The following is a 19,391-nucleotide window of genomic DNA, read 5'->3' as shown; positions in this document are numbered from 1 at the left end:
TGGCTTCTGAGTGGCCTTCATTTATTTTACTGTACTTTGTTCAATCCCAATTCTAAAACTCAACAAACTCCAGCTTGTTTTGACACTTCATAAGTGTGCTTTATCAGGTGCTTTATAAACATATTGCACAGTATCTCATAGGGCTCTGACAACAGCTCACAAAGCCACGTGTGTCATAAAGCAATCTGCGATATGTCACAATAATAGTTGCAATACATATTAACCCCCATGACGTTTCATTATACTCACTTAAAGGGTCATTATGCGATGTTAATTACAGTGTCAAAATCATATCAGCCCTCCACTTAATGAAATGCTTTCACAAACTCTTATTTAATTGAAGAGCTGCTTTCAGTTTTATATTTGACAATTTCAGCTCTGGCAGTAGAGTATTAACATCGGACAGGGTTCAGTTGAGTAGATTAACCTCTAAGCAAAGTTTCAGGAGGACTCTAAACGCTTCATAATTAGTGCTGGACCTTTGACCCCGTTGAAGCACAACGCTTCCCATTGAGAATGCTCACTTGACCATTCTCTAGCCTATAATGCTGAAATAAACAACTTACATGCATTTAAAGAGATAGTTCACCCAAATTGTCATTTACTCACCCTCATTTCGTTCCAACGCCATATGACTCTCTTTCGTATGTAGTAAACAAAAATAGATATTTTGAAGTATGTTCACACTGCTCTTTTCCATATTATGAAAGTGGATGGGGACTAGGAATATTTCAGATCCAAAAAGCACTATAAATGCATAATAAAAGTAGTCCATGTACTCTTCTGAAGCCATATATACTGTAAGGATTCGCCCGGCAGACAAAAATGAATCCCATAGATTCCTTTGAAAAGATCCCCATACAAATCTAGGAATCACGATGTCGCAGAGATTTGGGGGCTTGGGCCAGTAAGTAGCCACCATTAAGTGCTGGGTAGTAACAGATTGCATGTAATCTGGATTTTGTAATCAGATTACAAAAATCAAGTACTTGTAATTGAGTTAAAAATACTTGTAATCAGACCAGTTATTTACATTTACATTTATGCATTTGGCAGACACTTTTATCCAAAGTGACTTACAGAGCGCTTATTACAGGGACAATCCCCCCGGAGCAACCTGGAGTTAAGTGCCTTGCTCAAGGACACAATGGTGGTGGCTGTGGGGATCGAACCAGCAACCTTCTGATTACCAGATTACCAGTTATGTGCTTTAGACCACTACGCCAACACCACAGTTATAGATATAGATTACTTGATTACAGTTTTTTCTGATTGCTTAAGCACATTTTTTGTAACTATTGGCTATTTTTGCAAAACTCTACACACAAATAAGAAAACCTTTCACCCAATTATCAAAACATTGTAGTTCTCTTGCAAAAGCGAACACAGCTAGATTAACTCTTCACACCTTCGTAAAAATGGTGTTTTCGTATCAAACAGTAAACACAAGCCATCATCTACTAAGCACACAATGTGCCAACTACACACTGATGGTATGAATACAAAACACATCTGGCTTTTGCTTTCTCTGTGTACAGATGTCAATTTGAGGTCATACTTTTGTCATAGTGTCATGTAAACATACAAGGATCCAAACTTCAAGTATTGGTGTTTATTCACACTCATCAAAACCAAGACAAAGTCAGAACACAAAATAGTAATTTCACAAAAAAAAACAAAAAAAACAATCAGCCTACATCATGTCGTCTTTCTGGGTCCGCCACAAAATTTCATCCACATCGCATGCGATATCCTCCAGTCCAAGGCACCGGGAAAATATCTCCTTGAATGCCGTATCCAGGCCTGACATGATGCCTGGTCAATATCTCCACATGCCTCCTCCATTGCCAGTAAAAGGGCTACCTGTTGATGAGGATGACGGTTGTACACTTTCCAGCGCCAGGCAGAGAAGAACTCCTCGATGGGATTTAAGAATGGAGAGTATGGAGGGAGGTTGAGTGCCATGAAGAATGGGTGGTCTGTAAACCAGTTGCGGACCAAAGCAGCCCTATGGAAACTAACATTGTCCCATATGATGACATATCGGATATGCTCTGGTCTCTGAACAGTGAGCATGTCATGTAAGGTGTCCAGGAATGCAATAATGTGTGCAGTGTTGTATGGGCCTATGGTTGCATGATGGTGAACAACACCATTTTGGCTTATAGCTGCACACATGGTTATGTTACCACCACGTTGTCCTGGGACATTGATGATGGCACGGTGTCCAATAATGTTCCTGCCACGTCTCCTGGTTTTACTGAGGTTAAAACCGGCCTCATCTACAAAAAGTAGCTCATGTCCCATGGCATCTGCTTCTAGTTCCATCACTCTCTAGACAAGACAAAACAAATGCAACACATCAGGCCCATGCACAGCACTACAGTATGCACTTCCAAATTCAGAACCAATGACACTATAGCTTACCTGCACATAGTCATATCGCAGTTGCTTTACACGTTCTGTGTTTCTCTCGAAAGGAACTCTGTAAATTTGCTTCATTCTTATTCTGTGGCGTGCAAGTACACGACTTAGTGCAGAAATGCTTACACTGTGTATATTTTGAAAGATGGTGTCATTATCAATTATGCGCTGCTGTATTTCACGCAGTCTTATTGCATTATTGGCAATCACCATGTTCACTATATGGGTCTCTTGCTCTGGAGTGAACATTCTTCCTCTGCCCCCAACATCTGGACGTCTAGCAATTCTGTAAAGTAACATTTTCAGTATTTTTGCATGTATGGTACTGTTGTGTTTCTCATTAGAGTATGGCAGTGCTACAAAGTACTTACCGATTCTTATTTCGAAATGTCCTAATGATGCTTGCCACAGTGTAGCGGCTCAAATTAGGCTGAACCCGTTGGCCAGCTTCCCTCAGGGTCATCCCATGGTTGATGACATGGTCCACTATTGTAGCTCTGATGTCATCAGTTATTCTATTTCTTACTCTTCTTACCCTTCCTCTTTCCCCTCCACGTCCTCTCCCTCGGCCTCCTCGGCCTCCTCTGATTCTCACTCTTACTGCTCCTTCCATTGTCCTCCACACAGACAGCTTACCTGTGGCTTATTTATAGTGCTTATAGGCTGATTGCAAAGTGAACTAATTATCTAAAACAGTTTTCACATGTGAAAGTGTGCCAGACAGTTGGCAAAATAGTGTTAATGATAGCCATACATGTGTATAATTTTGCTAGGAGTGTGTTGGAAATTTGGTAATTGAGTGTAAGCAGTGAGTTGTGTTTAAAGTTCTGCAAAAAGAGTGTTGTGCAGTGAATTGTCCCTACAGTTTTGCAAAGTGTGTGTTACAAAATTGCAAACTGAGTGCAAAGCAGTGTTTGTGCTTTTAGTTTTGCATACTCAGTGAGTGGTTTTGCTATACGTATTAATAGTTTTAGAAATTGTGCTACAAGAATCACGATTAGCGCTTAAGCATTCAGAAAAAACTGTAACAAGGTAACGGCATTAAATTGTTAATAATTTATTGATCATTTTAATCATTCTCTTTTTTCAATCTTTTATATTTTTCATTCTAAATCAGCACATTGCTGATATACATTCGGTAAGTCTTCCAGTGTTTTCCAAAGAGAGGGAGAGGGGGAGGGTTGTGTGTATTGCACTCAGAACTGATACTCGCTTCTAGCCAGCCAGGTGAAAATGGTATGGTCTATCTCAGCATGTAGCCACTGTATCTAAAGAAATTATTTCTTTTTTAAGAATGAAATTACACCAATGGTGTGCACTTCACACATTAAACTGAATTATTTCAAAGGATCTAGCGAATGCCATCTCTAAGGGTCCTGCATCCAGGGTACACAATAGTTCAACTGTAAAATTTGCAGCAAAATGGAACAAAGCACATGGGTCTACTGTTACTGCTGATGCAGTGGATGTGCTGTTGATTTTATGGTCATTAATGTCAGTAATGTAAAGTCAGTTATGGACTGTCAGTTTAGTAATGAGTTACAAGCTGTAAAATTGACAAGTAATTTAGCCATTGATTTTCTGAGTTGTGTGTATGTTCTTTCTTTTTTAGGGGTTAAAAAGAATACTAATGATGTTTAAAAGATTTTTTGTGTTGATTTACTTAAACTCTTTTCATTTGTATAGGAATACGATGATGGATACGGAACAGCCTACGATGACCCGGGATATGACTCATACGACAACAGCTACAGCAGTCAGGCACAGAAGTAAGTGTCTGGGTGTGTGTGTGTGTGTGTGTGTGTGTGTGTGCATGTGTGTGTGTGTTTGTGTGTGCATGTGTTTGTGTGTGTGCATGTGTTTGTGTGTGTGCGTGTTTGTGTGAGTGCATGTTTGTGTGTGTGTGTGTGCGTGCGTGTTTGTGTGTATGTTCATGTGTGTGTGCGCGTTTGTGTGTGCGCGTGCATGTGTTTGCGTGTGTGTGTGGGTGGGTTTGGTGGTTTACGAGGACATTGTTTAGGTTACAAACTGTTAATTACAAGGGTATTATGATATAAATGTGGTTTATGAGAACATTTCTAGTGTCCCCATAATTCAAATCACTTAAATAACATACTAAACTATGTTTTCTTGAAAATGTAAAAATGCAGAAAGTTTTCTGTGATGGTTAGGTTTAGGGAATAGAATCTATAGTTTTTACAGTATAAAAATCACTATGGCTATGGATAGTCCTCATAAGGATAGCTGCACAAACATGTGTGTGTGTATGTGCGTGTGTATTTTTGTGTGTGTGTGTGTGTGTGTGTGTGTCTTCACATAAGGATGTATCTCCAGATCTGTGTTGAAAACATCTGAGCCATCCTTGTAAAGGTCATCTCTCAGTGTGTGTGTGTGGCTCTAGCTGAATGAGAGTGTATTCACTATCTAGGTTGGTTCTTCTCTCTCCGTATTGAACCGAAGAGTTTGTGGCGGTCTGCTCTTAATTCGTCTTGGAGATTTACTGCATTGGAAATCGTTGCTACTAATGTAGGGGGCCACCCTGACAGTCCAAAGGAACGAGACTTGGAATCTTGCTAATTAATCTCTTTTTATCTTGCCTTTTTTCTGCAAGGAAACTGCTTTGTCAAGTATGACAGGGTCAGTTGTAACAAATCGTTCCAATAAACCTCATTAATGCCTTAAAGGAATTGTTCACCCAAAAATGAAAATTTGCTGATAATTTACTCCCCCTCAAGCTATCCAAGATGTATCTGAGTTTCTTTCTTCATCAAACCAGAATTTACGATTTTTAGGATTTCATTTCAGACCTCCTCCTTTAAGCAATGCAAGTGAATGTACTCCATTTTTGATGGTCCAAAATGCAGATTTAGGGTGCATCAAAATATTCCACACGACAGCTAAAGTTCTTCTGAACCCAAACGATTGATTATTTTTAGAAACAAAAAAGCACAAAAAATTTAACTGACATACATTGAAGCCATTTCTTAAGGACCAGAACATCTTTTGACTTTGGCCAGTAGACAACCACCTAGCATCCACACAGATCACCCTAGCAACCACAAACAACACCCTAGAAAAGTGACTGTCAATTTTTCCTGGCAAGCACCAATCGCATATTCTTCTGAAACTTTAGAAATGTGTTGACTGTTTTCATTGCAATTTATGATTTAAAATGTGTCAGTTTACAGAATGTAGAACTCAAGCATTTCTGACATCATTGAGTCTAAGGATACGTTTGTGGTAACAGGCTACATAATAAACGCTTTTAGCAGTACAGTTCTAATGCATCAACATAGCACCCCTTTTTAATCATTTCTTTTTGGCTGGAGGCATTTAGAAGGTAGACAGGGGCTGGCAATACCTGTATGAAAGGAACGGGAGTGCTTGAAGGTGAAACATTCACCAGAGTGACAGGTTTATCTTGCTGGAGAATTGAAAGGGTCAGAGGTCATAAGGGAGGTGGAAAATCTCTCCTCAAATGTATTTTTATGAAAAAGCCTTTTTTGTGTGTTTGAGAGGTGCGTACATTCTCCCATGTGTGTTAATTTGCGGTCCTTCTTGTCTCAATGGAGCCACCACACAGATTGTTCCTTGTGGAATTGCTCAGAGGTGGGTGAATGTGTCTGACAGCATTTAAACTGCTTGTCACCTTTTTCAGAGTGCTATAGAGCATCATATGGCCGACATAACACACACACACACTGGACTGAATGTCTGAACGGCTATAAGCCTCAGTAGAGTAGTATGTTTGGAAAATGTCACTGCAATGGGGAGTTCTAGACTGTTGCTTTTCAAAGAGTAGCATTGCTTCAAGAGGCACAGCTCTGAGAGTTTATATTTACTGGGAGAAAGAGCAATTTTAGTGGCAGCTAATTCAAAATTCAGTTGGTAGATAGAGAGATATCGATCTACCACTAGTTCATACAACTTTGGGTTTGTCGTTTGTCCAAGTATAATTGCAGACTTCTAAAATACATTCTCTTAAATAAGTAAAAGTGTAGGTTGTATAAATTCTTTTATATATTTTTCTCTTATATTTACTTGACAATAACATTATAAAGGGACAGACCAAAATGTTAATTCTATCATCATTAACACACACTCATGTTGTTCCAAACCTGTATGACTTTCTTTCTTACATGAAACACAAAAGGAGATGATGAACAAGAAGCCTTTATTTTTGTCTCAAATTATACATTTGCAATTTGGAATAATGTGATTTTGCTCCTATGGAAAGAAAAGTGTACTTTTAGTTACCAAAGTGGCATTCAACTGATCCCAAATGTATAGTCAGTACATTAATAATGTGAAAAATGACTAATACAATAAAAAAAAAAATGTAATAAAATAAAATAAATAATAATAAATAATCTTCTTGAACTACTTCAAATTGTTTTCATCAAAAAAATCCTCCATGTGCACCAATGACAGCTTTGCAGATTCTTGTTATTCTAGCTGTCAATTTGTCCAGATACTCAGGTGACCTTTCACCCCACACTTCCTGTAGCACTTGCCATAGATGTGACTGTCTTGTCGGGCACTTCTCACACATCTTACAGTCTAGCTGATCCCACAAAAGCTCAATGGGGTTAAGATCCATAACACTCTTTTCCAATTATCTGTTGTCCAGTGTCTGTGTTTCTTATTGCTTTTCTGCTTCAAAAGTGTCCTTTTTCTTTGCAATTCTTCCCATAAGTCCTCCTGAGTCTTCTCTTTACTGTTGTACATGAAACTGGTGTTGAGCAGGTAGAATTCAATGAAGCTGTCAGCGGAGGACATGTGAGGCATCTATTTCTCAAACTAGAGACTCTGATGTACTTATCCTCTTGTTTAGTTGTACATCTGGTCTTCCACATCTCTTTCTGTCCTAGTTAGAACCAGTTGTCCTTTGTCTCTGAAGACTGAGTGTACACCTTTGAATGAAATCTTCAGTTTTTTGTAATTTCAATCATTGTATAGCCTTCATTCCTCAAAATAATGATTAACTGACGAGTTTCTAGAGAAAGCTGTTTCTTTTTTGCAATTTTTTACCTAATATTGACCTTAAGGCATGCCAGTCTATTGCATACTGTGGCAACTCAAAAACAAACACAAATACAATGTTAAACTTCATTTATCAAACAAATAGCTTTCAGCTGTGTTTGATATACTGACAAGTGATTTTCTAGTACCAAATTAGTAATTTAGCATGATTACTCAAGGATAAGGTGTTGAAGTGATGACAGCTGGAAATGGGGCCTGCCTAGATTTAATCAGAAATGACTTTTTAATAGTGATTGTGCTGTTTTTTAACATCAGTAATGTCCTGACTATATTTTGTGATCAGTTTAATGCCACTTTGGTTAATTAAAGTACCAATTTCTTTCCAAAACAGCAAAATCTGAACATTATTCCAAACCTTTGTACAGGTGAAACTCGAAAAATTAGAATATCGTGCAAAAGTTCATTAATTTCAGTAATTCAAGTTAAAAGGTGAAACTAATATATTATATAGACTCATTACAAGCAAAGTAAGATATTTCAAGCCTTTATTTGATATAATTTTGATGATTATGGCTTACAGCTTATGAAAACCCCAAATTCAGAATCTCAGAAAATTAGAATTATTAGATTATTACATGAAATCAATAAAAAAAAAAAGGATTTTAAATACAGAAATGTCGGCCCTCTGAAAAGTATAATCATGCATATGTACTCAGTTCTTGGTTTGGGCCCCTTTTGCATTAATTACTGCCTCAATGCGGCGTGGCATGGATGCTATCAGCCTGTGGCACTGCTGAGGTGTTATGGAAGACCAAGATGCTTCAATAGCGGCCTTCAGCTCTTCTGCATTGTTTGGTCTCATGTCTCTCATCTTTCTCTTAGCAATGCCCCATAGATTCTCTATGGGGTTCAGGTCAGGCGAGTTTGCTGGCCAATCAAGCACAGTAATACCATGGTCATTGAACCAGGTTTTGGTACTTTTGGCAGTGTGGGCAGGTGCCAAGTCCTGCTGGAAAATGAAGTCAGCATCTCCATAAAGCTTGTCTGCTGAAGGAAGCATGAAGTGCTCTAAAATGTCCGGTAGACGGCTGCGTTGACTCTGGACTTAATAAAGCACAGTGGACCAACACCAGCCGATGACATGGATCCCCAAACCAACACAGACTGTGGAAACTTCACACTGGACTTCAAGCATCTTGGATTGTGTGCCTCTCCATTCTTCCTCCAGACTCTGGGACCTTGGTTTCCAAATGAGATGCAAAATTTGCTCTCATCAGAAAAGAGGAATTTGGACCACTGAGCAACAGACCAGTTCTTTTTTTCTTTAGCCCAGGTAAGACATTTGACATTTGAAGCCCATGTCCAGGACCCATCTGTGTGTGGTGGCTCTTGATGCAGTAACTCCAGCCTCAGTCCACTCCTTGTGAAGCTCCCCCACACATTTGAATGGCCTTTTCCTGACAATCATCTCCAGGCTACGGTCATCCCTGCTGCTTGTGCACCTTTTTCTTCCACACTTTTCCCTTCCACTTAACTTTCTATTAATGTGCTTTGATACAGCACTTTGAGAACATCCAACTTCTTTTGCAATTACCTTTTGAGGCTTTCCCTCCTTGTGGAGGGTGTCAATGATGGTTTTCTGCACAACTGTCAGGTCAGCAGTCTTCCCCATGATTGTGAATTCAACTGAACCAGACTGAGAGACCATTTAAAGGCTCAGGAACCCTTTGCAGGTGTTTAGCTGATTAGAGTGTGACACTTTGAGCCTACAATAATGAACCTTTTCACAATATTCTAATTTTCTGAGATTCTGAATTTGGGGTTTTCATAAGCTGTAAGCCATAATCATCAAAATTATATCAAATAAAGGCTTGAAATATCTTACTTTGCTTGTAATGAGTCTATATAATATATTAGTTTCACCTTTTAAGTTGAATTACTGAAATTAATGAACTTTTGCACGATATTCTAATTTTTCGAGTTTCACCTGTATACAATGAAATAATAATTATAATTTTTTTTTTTCACATATCCCAGCTAAGCTGTGGTCAGAGTTTACGGTCAGCCATGATATGGCTGCCCTGGAGCAGAGAGTGTCAACAGTGGCATCTTGGCAGTGACTGGGATTTGAACCTCCGACCTTCTGTTCAGTAACCAAGACCCTTAACTGCTCAGCCACTGTCATTCTGTGCAACCTTTTTAGCATGACACTAGTAGGGTTCTGAATAGGCTCTAGTTATGATCTGGTAGGTAGGGTTTCTGAATGGGCTATGCTTTGGCTCTTGTAGGGTTCATAAATGGGTCTGTATCTTGTAGGGTTCATAAATGGGTCTGTACCTTATAGGGTTCTTGTAGGGTTAATCTTGTAGGGCTCTGCTTGGGATTAGGTCTGAATTGGTCTGGTAAAGTTCTGGTTGAAATCTGGTAGGGTTCTCAAAAGGTTCTGTTTTTTATATTTTAGCGTTCTCAATTGGTTCTAATTGGGCCTTGTTTGGACCTTGTAGGTTTCTGCATTGACTTTCTGGTTTTAATCGCAGGGTTCTGAATATGTTCTGATTGTAATCTGGTAAGAAGGGCTCTGAATTGGTTCTGTATGGATCTTGTAGCATTCTCTGTTGGTTTGGATTTCAATCAAATCAAATCCTTTTACTGTCCCTCAACCATATATGCAAGTGCAATAGTGGGTGAAAGTCTTGGGTGCGGTTCCAATAAACATCTGATTTACACATAACACAGTTTACACATCTTGTTAAACAACACAATGCACAATATACACCTAATAATATACATAATACAGTATACACAAATTATATACAATATACAACTGTGGCAAGGCCTAATCAGGCTTATCAAGCTGGTGGCTGTCAGTTGATATTCAGTTGCCATTGTGTTATTAAGTCAAGTATAGAATGTGGGTCCAGTCTGAGGCTAATAAATTGTGGTGCTGATATATGTATCGTGAGTGATCAAGAGTTCAAAAGTCGGATTTTTTTGGGGAAGAAGCTGTCATGAAGTCGGGTGGTGCAGGTCCTGTTGCTGTCATACCGGCTGCCTGATGGTAGCAGTGAGAGCAGCGCATGGCTCGGGTGGCTAGAGTCTCTGATGATCCTCCAAGCTTTTTTCACACACCACCTGGTATAGATGTCCTGGAGGATTTTAATCTGGTAGGGATCTAAATAGGTTCTGGTTGGAATCTGGTAGGGTTCTGAATTAGCTCAGGTTTTAATCTGGTAGGGTTCTAAATGAGTTATTGTTTGGATCTTGAAGGGTTCTAAATTAGTTATTGATTTGATCTTGAAGGGTTCTAAATGAGTTATTGTTTTGATCTTGAAGGGTTCTAAATGAGTTCTTGTTTGGATCTTGAAGGGTTCTAAATGAGTTATTGTTTGGATCTTGAAGGGTTCTAAATAGGTTCTGGTTGGAATCTGGTAGGGTTCTGAATTGGCTCAGGTTTTAATCTGGCAGGGTTCTAAATGAGTTATTGTTTGGATCTTGAAGGGTTCTAAATGACTTATTGTTTGATATTGAAGGGTTCTAAATGAGTTATTGTTTGTATCTTGAAGGGTTCTAAATGAGTTATTGTTTTGATCTTGAAGGGTTCTAAATGAGTTATTGTTTTGATCTTGAAGGGTTCTAAATGAGTTATTGTTTGGATCTTGAAGGGTTCTAAATGAGTTATTGTTTTGATCTTGAAGGGTTCTAAATGAGTTATTGTTTTGATCTTGAAGGGTTCTAAATGAGTTATTGTTTGGATCTTGAAGGGTTCTAAATAAGTTATTGTTTTGATCTTGAAGGGTTCTAAATGAGTTATTGTTTTGATCTTGAAGGGTTCTAAATAAGTTATTGTTTTGATCTTGAAGGGTTCTAAATGAGTTATTGTTTGGATCTTGAAGGGTTCTAAATGAGTTATTGTTTGGATCATGAAGGGTTCTAAATGAGTTATTGTTTTGATCTTGAAGGGTTCTAAATGAGTTATTGTTTTGATCTTGAAGCTTTCTAAATGAGTTATTGTTTTGATCTTGAAGGGTTCTAAATGAGTTATTGTTTGGATCATGAAGGGTTCTAAATGAGTTATTGTTTTGATCTTGAAGGGTTCTAAATGAGTTATAGTTTTGATCTTGAAGGGTTCTAAATGAGTTATTGTTTGGATCTTGAAGGGTTCTAAATAGTTTCTGGTTATGATCTGGTAGGTAGAGTTCTGAATGGGTTCTGGTTGGTATCTCATAGGGTTCTGAATTGGTAGGTTTCTAAATATGTTATTTTTCCAAACTATTAGGGTTCACTTGTTAGGATCTGGTTGGGATCTGAATTGGCTCTGGCTTTAAATCTGGTAGGGTTCTGGAATCAGTTTGGGTTTTTAGGAGTTCACTGTTGTTTTGGTTTGAATGTGATTGGGGTTTGACTGATCCTCTGTGTAGATTTGGGTTTGTATTTCTTTAGATCTTAAAGGATTCTGGCTTCACTCTAGTAGCAGGTTTTTCTCAAAGTGAATAATCATTGTCTGTGGTCAATTAACTTTTTCAGGCTGGATCATATGAGATTGGAAACTAAATCTAGACCTAGTTCTACAACTACATATTGATTGTTTGTTACTATTTCCTTACTGCATAGTCTGGCCCAGTTTACTGTAAATAAAGCAATACGTTTATTTCTGCTTCCATCACTACTGGTCACAATTATCATGATTGTTTTCATTCAGCGCTTCCGACTCTGCAGGTTTCTTTCTCTGCTATCTCTCTGTCTTCCCTCACTCAAACATCATCTCTGCAATATCTCCTTTGCTAACATTTTCTGTCCTATATCCCATTTTTATCAGCGATTCCTCAGACAGACAGTGATATATTTAACTTGTTTCAGCTCTATTTTCGCAGTTTGGTGACTTCGTTCTGCGACGTCTCCATTCCTGTGTCTCTGTAGACCTTTTGTTCTCTTCAGTTCTGTTAGAAAAACAAGGAAGCTGTCACATCCTAAAATTAGATTTAATTTACATCTTAGTAAATTGCATGCAAGTCTCTCATATGTTACAAGACTCTCTTGTTATACCTCAAACACACAAAAAGTTTATTTACATGCTTATGGAATGTTTTAGTCTGTAGATTTTTTAAATATACATACAAATACACTATTTTGATGAATGGCATGCTGTTTATATTTGGGTCTTGAAAATCATGTTTTTTATTTACATGGCATTTGTCCCTTTGCATGAGGAAAATAAAATAGGACATGCAGATATATATTTGCAAGCGGCTTTTGGTGTTGGTAATGTGTACAAGGTACACTAGCCTTGATAAATACACAATGCATGTCATGAAAACACACAATAAAGGCCTTTCAATTCAATCTCTTGTCAATGAATAACCAGAATGTCACAGCCTGAATGAGCATTCAAAAAAATGTTCTACACACATTTTCGGTCTTCAGTAGGAAACCGTGTCTAATACATAGCCAAGACACTGCTTTTAAAGGGATAGTTCACCCATCATTCCCCTTCTGTCGCTCTCTACATGTTGTGTCGGAGAAGCCACAGTAGGGGGTCTCTCTTGAGCACCGATATTCACCTCTGACCTATTGAAAAGGGCCAATGAGAGTTGGCAGTCAGTATTTGCATACCCCGCCCGCATACGGGTATTTAAGCGTTGCAAATACGGACGTTTAGTCAGAAAATTTCTTCGGAGCCGATGGTCTGTTTGCAGTCTGCTGCGAGAATACAGAAGCCTGAACGTTCCCGTTTCTCTGACGATCTGCCTGCTGTTGGATTTGACGGCGCACAACAGCAGCTTTTCTCCTGCCTCCCAGGAAACCTCCCACTGCCCGCTCTGGTATGCCCTAACAGAGGCTCCCCTCAGGACAGACGCGCTAGCACACAGCTGGCCCTCGGGGCTGCGCAAGTACGCATTTCCCCCAGTGAGCCTTCTTGCACCAATGCTGTGCAAGGTCAGGGAGGACGAGGAGCAAGTCACGTTAGTGGCCCACTCGGACTTGGTTCTCGGAACTCAGGCTTCTCGCGACAGCTCCTCCCTGGCGAATTCCCCTGAGAGAGGACCTCCTCTCTCAGGGACGGGGCACCTCTGGAACCTCCACGTCTGGTCCCTGGACGGGATGCGGAAGAGCTAGCCGGCTTACCGGCGACCGTTGTGAATACAATCAATCAAGCCAGAGCCCCCTCTACCAGGCACCTTTACGCCCTAAAGTGGCGTTTGTTCGCAGATTGGTGTTCTTCCCGAACTGAAGACCCGCAGAGATGCGCGATCGAGTCAGTGCTCCTGTTCCTACAGGAGAGGCTGGACAGGAGGCTGTCCCCGTCCACCCTCAAGGTGTATGTTGCCGCCATTGCCGCCCACCACGATCCTGTAGACGGCAAGTCTTTGAGTAAGCACGACCTGATCCTCAGGTTCCTGAGAGGCGCCTGGAGGTTGAATCCCTCCCGGCCAGGCCTAGTTCCTTCCTGGGATCTCTCTGTAGTCTTGGCAGGACTCCAGAGACCTCCCTTCGAGCCTCTTGAATCAATTGGACTCAGGGCCCTCTCTCTTAAGACGGCCCTGCTGATCGCGCTCGCCTCTATCAAGAGGGTCGGGGACCTGCAAGCGTTCTCTGTCAGCGACACTTGCCTGGAGTTTGGTCCGGCAGATACGTCTGTGATCCTAAGACCGCGACCGGGCTGTGTGCCCAAGGTTCCTACCACACCCTTCCGAGATCAGGTAGTGAACCTGCAAGCGCTGCCCCGGGAGGAGGCAGACCCAGCCCTTTCGTTGCTATGTCCAGTGCACGCCCTGCGCATGTACCTGGACTGCACACAGAGCACCAGACGCTCTGAGCAGCTCTTTGTCTGCTTTGGGGGATGGCAGAAAGGGAATGCCGTCTCCAAACAGAGGCTCGCCCACTGGGTTTTCGACGCCATCACACTGGCTTATCACACCCAGGCAGTGCCCCTACCCTTGCGGGTCCGAGCTCACTCAACAAGGGGTGTTGCGTCCTCGTGGGCACTGGCCAAGGGCACCTCCCTAGCAGACATCTGTAGAGCCACAGGTTGGGCAACACCCAACACCTCCGCGAGGTTTTACAGCCTCCGCGTTGATTTGGTTGCGTCTCGTGTTTTGTCAGGTTCGAGCCCGTAGAACTCGGTAACACGTAGACCGACCGGCTGGGTGGATCGCTTGCGCCCAGTGCCCTTTTCCTGACGTCAAGGTAAAGTAGTGCGCCTTCGTCCCAGGGCGCCCCACTCCGAGTCAGGACCCTGGTCGAACTCGCCGACCCAAGCCACTGCGGGTACCCTGATGGCTACCCTGTACTGGTATAGGTGCTCCACAGGTAAGGCCTCCTGCTCGGACTCCCCCTGTGTGTAATTCCACGGTTCTGTCCCCTTACGAGCGGACCCCCGTGTCTCCCTTAGGCAGTTACAGCTGCCCTGGTCGCCGTGCTGTAGCAACTCCCCCCTTTCGAGGCTGGATCTACCACCGCACCATACTTTCCACACGAGCCCTAAGACGGCCGTGTGACGTGTCTACCACTTTTCCTCCCCAAGAAAAAGGGCAGGTGTGGTCTCCGCAGGGTCTGGGTAAGACCCCTTCCCTATATGCGTGTAAGGGCCCCGGCCGTGATTGCTCTATGCAAGAAACATAGAGAGAAAAGAGGCCCAGCCAGGCTGGCCCGTTCCCATGTTGGCAAACATCGCCTTGTTCCCCTCCCAGGGTAACTAGAAGGATTCCGATGTTCGTATGGGGCATTGGGGAAGGGTACGTGCAGCCAGGTACAGACGATGCGCGGCACTGGATGAAATCCCTGCCCGCCTCTGTATCGGCGGTTCACGTACACGGTTCAGGGCATGGCAAGATTGGAATGGGTCCCCTAGTGTCGCTTCTCCGACACAACGTGGAGAGAGCGACAGAAGGGGAACGTTTGGTTACGTATGTAACCTCCGTTCCCCGAGGGAGGGAACGACACGTTGTGTCGGAGAAGCGACACTAGGGGGTCTCTCTTGAGCGCCGATATTCACCTCTGACCTATTGAAAAGGGCCAGTGAGAGTTGGCAGTCAGTATTTGCATACCCCGCCCCACATACGGGTATTTAAGCGGGGCAAATACGGAAGTTTAGTCAGGATTTTTCTGAGGAGCCGGAATGGTCCGGCCACAACAGTGGCTCGGTTCAGTGACATGGCGGAGGAAAGACACAACGTGTCGTTCCCTCCCTCGGGGAACGGAGGTTACATACGTAACCAAAAGTTTTTCACTCTCATGTTGTTTAAAACCCATATTACTTTATTTTCCCATGGAACACAAAAGAAGATCTGGAGCAGATTGTCCCTGATTGGGGGTATGAATGTGAATGGGACAGAGGCTGTCAAGCTCCAAAAATTACAAAAAGACACCAAAAATGTATCATAAAAGTCATCCATGTCTTGTTCAGCATATTCCAAGTCTTCTGAAGCCATACTAAAGCTTTGTGTGAAGAAAAGACCAGTTGTTATTTACTGAAGATCTTGACCACTGCGTAGCTCAATCATGTTCCCCCATATTTAAACTTGATGTGTCACGTTTTGTTATGAGCACCAATGATATTTGCCACTGTTAAAATCAAACATGATGCAAAGCGCTATATTTGAATAAATGTGAATGACAAATTAGATTTTAGAGCTGCAACATAAGGCACGTAAAGTGAATACAGGAGTGGTGGTGGCATAGTGGTCTAAAGCATATAACTGTTAATCAGAAGGTCGCTGGTTCGATCCCCACAGCCACCACCATTGTGTCCTTGAGCAAGGCACTTAACTCCAGGTTGCTCCGGGGGGATTGTCCCTGTAATAAGTGCACTGTAAGTCGCTTTGGATAAAAGCGTCTGCCAAATGCATAAATGTAAATGAATAACAGAACTTAAATATCAGTCTTCTCCTCACACAATGCTTCAGAATGACATGGCTTCAGAAGACTTGGAAAATAGTGCACAAGTTTTATGGACTACTTTTATAATACTTCTATTGTGCATTTTATAATTTTTTTTTTGTCATTTTTGTGGTTGAACAGCCCCAGTCCCCGTTCACTTTCATTGTATGATAAATGCACCCAGGATATACTGCTTTTGTGTTCCATGGAAGAAAGAAAATCATATAGCTTTGGAACACACAAGGGTGAGTAAATGGTGATAAAATTTAACTATTCCTTTAAGAAACTCTGTGCCATGTTTATAAAAAGAACATACAGTAATTAGCATTGTCTGGTGTTTATTCACCTCACTGCTCTCTAAACCTCTTCAAAACTCGTTTTGTTTAAGAGAGAGTGAGTGAGTGAGTGAGTGAGTGAGTGAGTGAGAGAGAGAGAGAAATGAGGTGTAATTAGTGATTAGTGATAAGCCTCTCACAGTAGATTAGACCAGCGAGACTCTTCATAGATGCCCTGCCGTCGATTTACCAGCTGTGAAAACAAGATGATATAATAAGGAAACACACTGCTCACTTGGGACATGTAGTACATCATTCACATTCAACCCCACCATCTGCTTAACCACATGAGCGAGAGAGATAGGGAGGCCCATAAAGGGACAGTTCACCCAAAAAGGAAAATTCTGTTAACGTTTACTCACACTCATGTTGTTCCAAACCCATATGACTTTCATTCATCCATGGAACACAGAATGAGGTTTTAGACAGCCTTGTAATTTTACCTGTTGTAAAGTTTGAGGCAAACACCTGAGCAGATTTTGGGTTTGTATGATTGTATTTACCTAACAGTGGTCTGCACACATACAAACACACAGCCTGTTACCATACATATACCAATATATATAATATATATATATTAGGGCTGTCAATAAATTACATTTGTAATAGAATCAATTTAATGACAAGCCGATTAATTAATCAAATGAATCACAATGAATTGCATATATGAATGTTTGTTCATATAATATAATATACATGTAAATTGTAAATATAATTCAAGTAATTAAAATGCATTACTTTATTGTGGCGGACGAATAAAACATTGCAAAGACAATACAAAAGTGGCTTTAGAAGGCAATTGTTTATTGTTTATTATTGAACATAAGCCTGTCATTGGCCAACAATCCACAGTAATCCACTTTGCAACTGAATTCGGCAATCTGGCTGAGATATATATATATATATATATATATATATATATATATATATATATATATATATATAAAGGGATTTTCTAAGGACGCGTCAATGTACGCATGCGTCAGGCAGCTGCTCTTGGATTGCATCAATGTCACAAAACGTCACATGTGAATGAACTTCACACAAAAAAAAGTACTCAAAAGTTCTCAAAAAAGCTAAATCACATTTGTGTAAGCAATTAATGAAACTTAAACTAACTTTACCACACTAATGCAATAGTTTCTCTATTTTTGTGTAATTATGGCTGATGACTAGTTTCAGATCTGTGTATGCAATAAATTAAGAATTTACTGCCTTTGCCTGATTAAAATGTAATTTTGTAATTCATATAAGTAACTGTAATGTGATTAAGAGTATTGTAAAATGTAATTTAATCTAATTACAATAGTTTTATTTTGTAATCGAATTACATAATCCATATTACTTGGAAACAATTGCACTCCTTCAGCTGTGTTTTATTTATTTATTTGTGAATGTGCCAAAATCTGGAATTGTGATTTGATGTACATTTTATAATGGGACATGGTTGTTAGCTACTAAGTGGCATGGTGTGATTGCCATTTATTTGACAGTATGTTTGTATTGTTTAAGTGTGTTTCTAATTAGAGGAATTGTTTTGTGTGAGACTGAAATTCATCATCATTTTTGTTAACACTAGAACGAGGTGAGCAAGGTAATTGAGTAGAACAGGACAAGCTAAGCACTGGAGAAGAGAGAGAGAGAGTCAAATTAAAAGAAGAAGCAATATTGGCGATGTGTCAGAGTAGAAATGAAAGGTGTCTAACAAGGTTTGGACCCAGTGCTGGTGTTCAGACAGGGGAGAAAAGGTTATATATGGTGTGAAAGACAATCAGAAAGGGAAATAAGGACAGATAGATGCACCGGTAGCAGGTTTTGAAGTTGACAGATGCATTACTGAACACAAAAGCGTCAAGTCTTTTCAATTTCACCTTCATGCCTGGTGGAAATGTTGAATTCCATCACACATAAAACCTCCCCCCAGCATTTATGTGTTTCCTTAGCCTGTATGTGTAATTCTAGGGAATGACCGTGGTTCTGGTCCATACGTCTCCACATATCGATCACCACATATCCCTCCCTCTCACTCTCTCGCTCATGCTATCTTCCTCTCCCTGGTGTGTAGACACATTTGTAAGCGTGAAACTAGCAGTAACAGCAGGCAGGCGATAGGAACCTCTGCTGTGAGCTTTGACTGAAGATTTCCTCTCCGCTTAACAACTTATGGAAAGCCACAACACTCTTTTCTCAGCCTTTTAAGTCACACTGAGCGTATGAGTGGGTAGCTCGGTGCATGTTTTTTCATGTGTGAATTTTATCTGACAGCTTTGGACAAACCATTGAACGACTGGACAGACCATTGACTGACATTAAAAATGTTGGGGTTAGGCAGATAAAAGGAGGAGTTTTGAAATAAATTAGGGAAGGAAATATGAAAGAAACGAAGAGAGGCGTTACAACAGGACTGATACGATGTATTATAGAATTGAGGAGGAGTTATAATTGAAATAAGGGAGGAGTTACAACAGGAAATAGTGGATGAGTTATGATAGACATCAGGGAAGGGTTTGCGATAGAATTAGGGAGGAGTTACAATAGGAGCATGGGGAGAAGTTATGATAGTAATTAGGGAGGAGTTACAGTAGGAAATAGGGCAGAAATTACAATAGAAATGATGTTGCTGTTACATATCGATACAGCTGGAATGATGGGAGGAATTATGACAGAAATGAGGGGTAGAGGGTAGGAATTTCTGAAAAAAAATCTGCTTGGAAAATAGATACTCCAATGGCTTATACTACTTCATGTGACTGCTGATATGTTGCTTTGTCA

The 19,391-nt window shown here is 40.7% G+C and overlaps 1 protein-coding gene across 1 annotated transcript in view; it reads left to right on the top strand.

Moving 5' to 3' along the window:
• The window catches only part of LOC127650931 (KH domain-containing, RNA-binding, signal transduction-associated protein 3-like), a 167,582-nt gene that overhangs the window by 135,771 nt on the left and 12,420 nt on the right, over positions 1–19,391 (top strand). Inside the window, exon 7 of the mRNA XM_052136588.1 lies at positions 4,111–4,193. Coding sequence (XP_051992548.1) covers positions 4,111–4,193 — 83 coding nt within the window. The remainder of the gene's footprint in view (positions 1–4,110; positions 4,194–19,391) is intronic.

The sequence above is a fragment of the Xyrauchen texanus genome, chromosome 10, assembly GCF_025860055.1.
Source record: "Xyrauchen texanus isolate HMW12.3.18 chromosome 10, RBS_HiC_50CHRs, whole genome shotgun sequence".
Classification (NCBI taxonomy): Eukaryota; Metazoa; Chordata; class Actinopteri; order Cypriniformes; family Catostomidae; genus Xyrauchen; species Xyrauchen texanus.
This window is presented reverse-complemented; position numbering and strand designations above follow the sequence as displayed.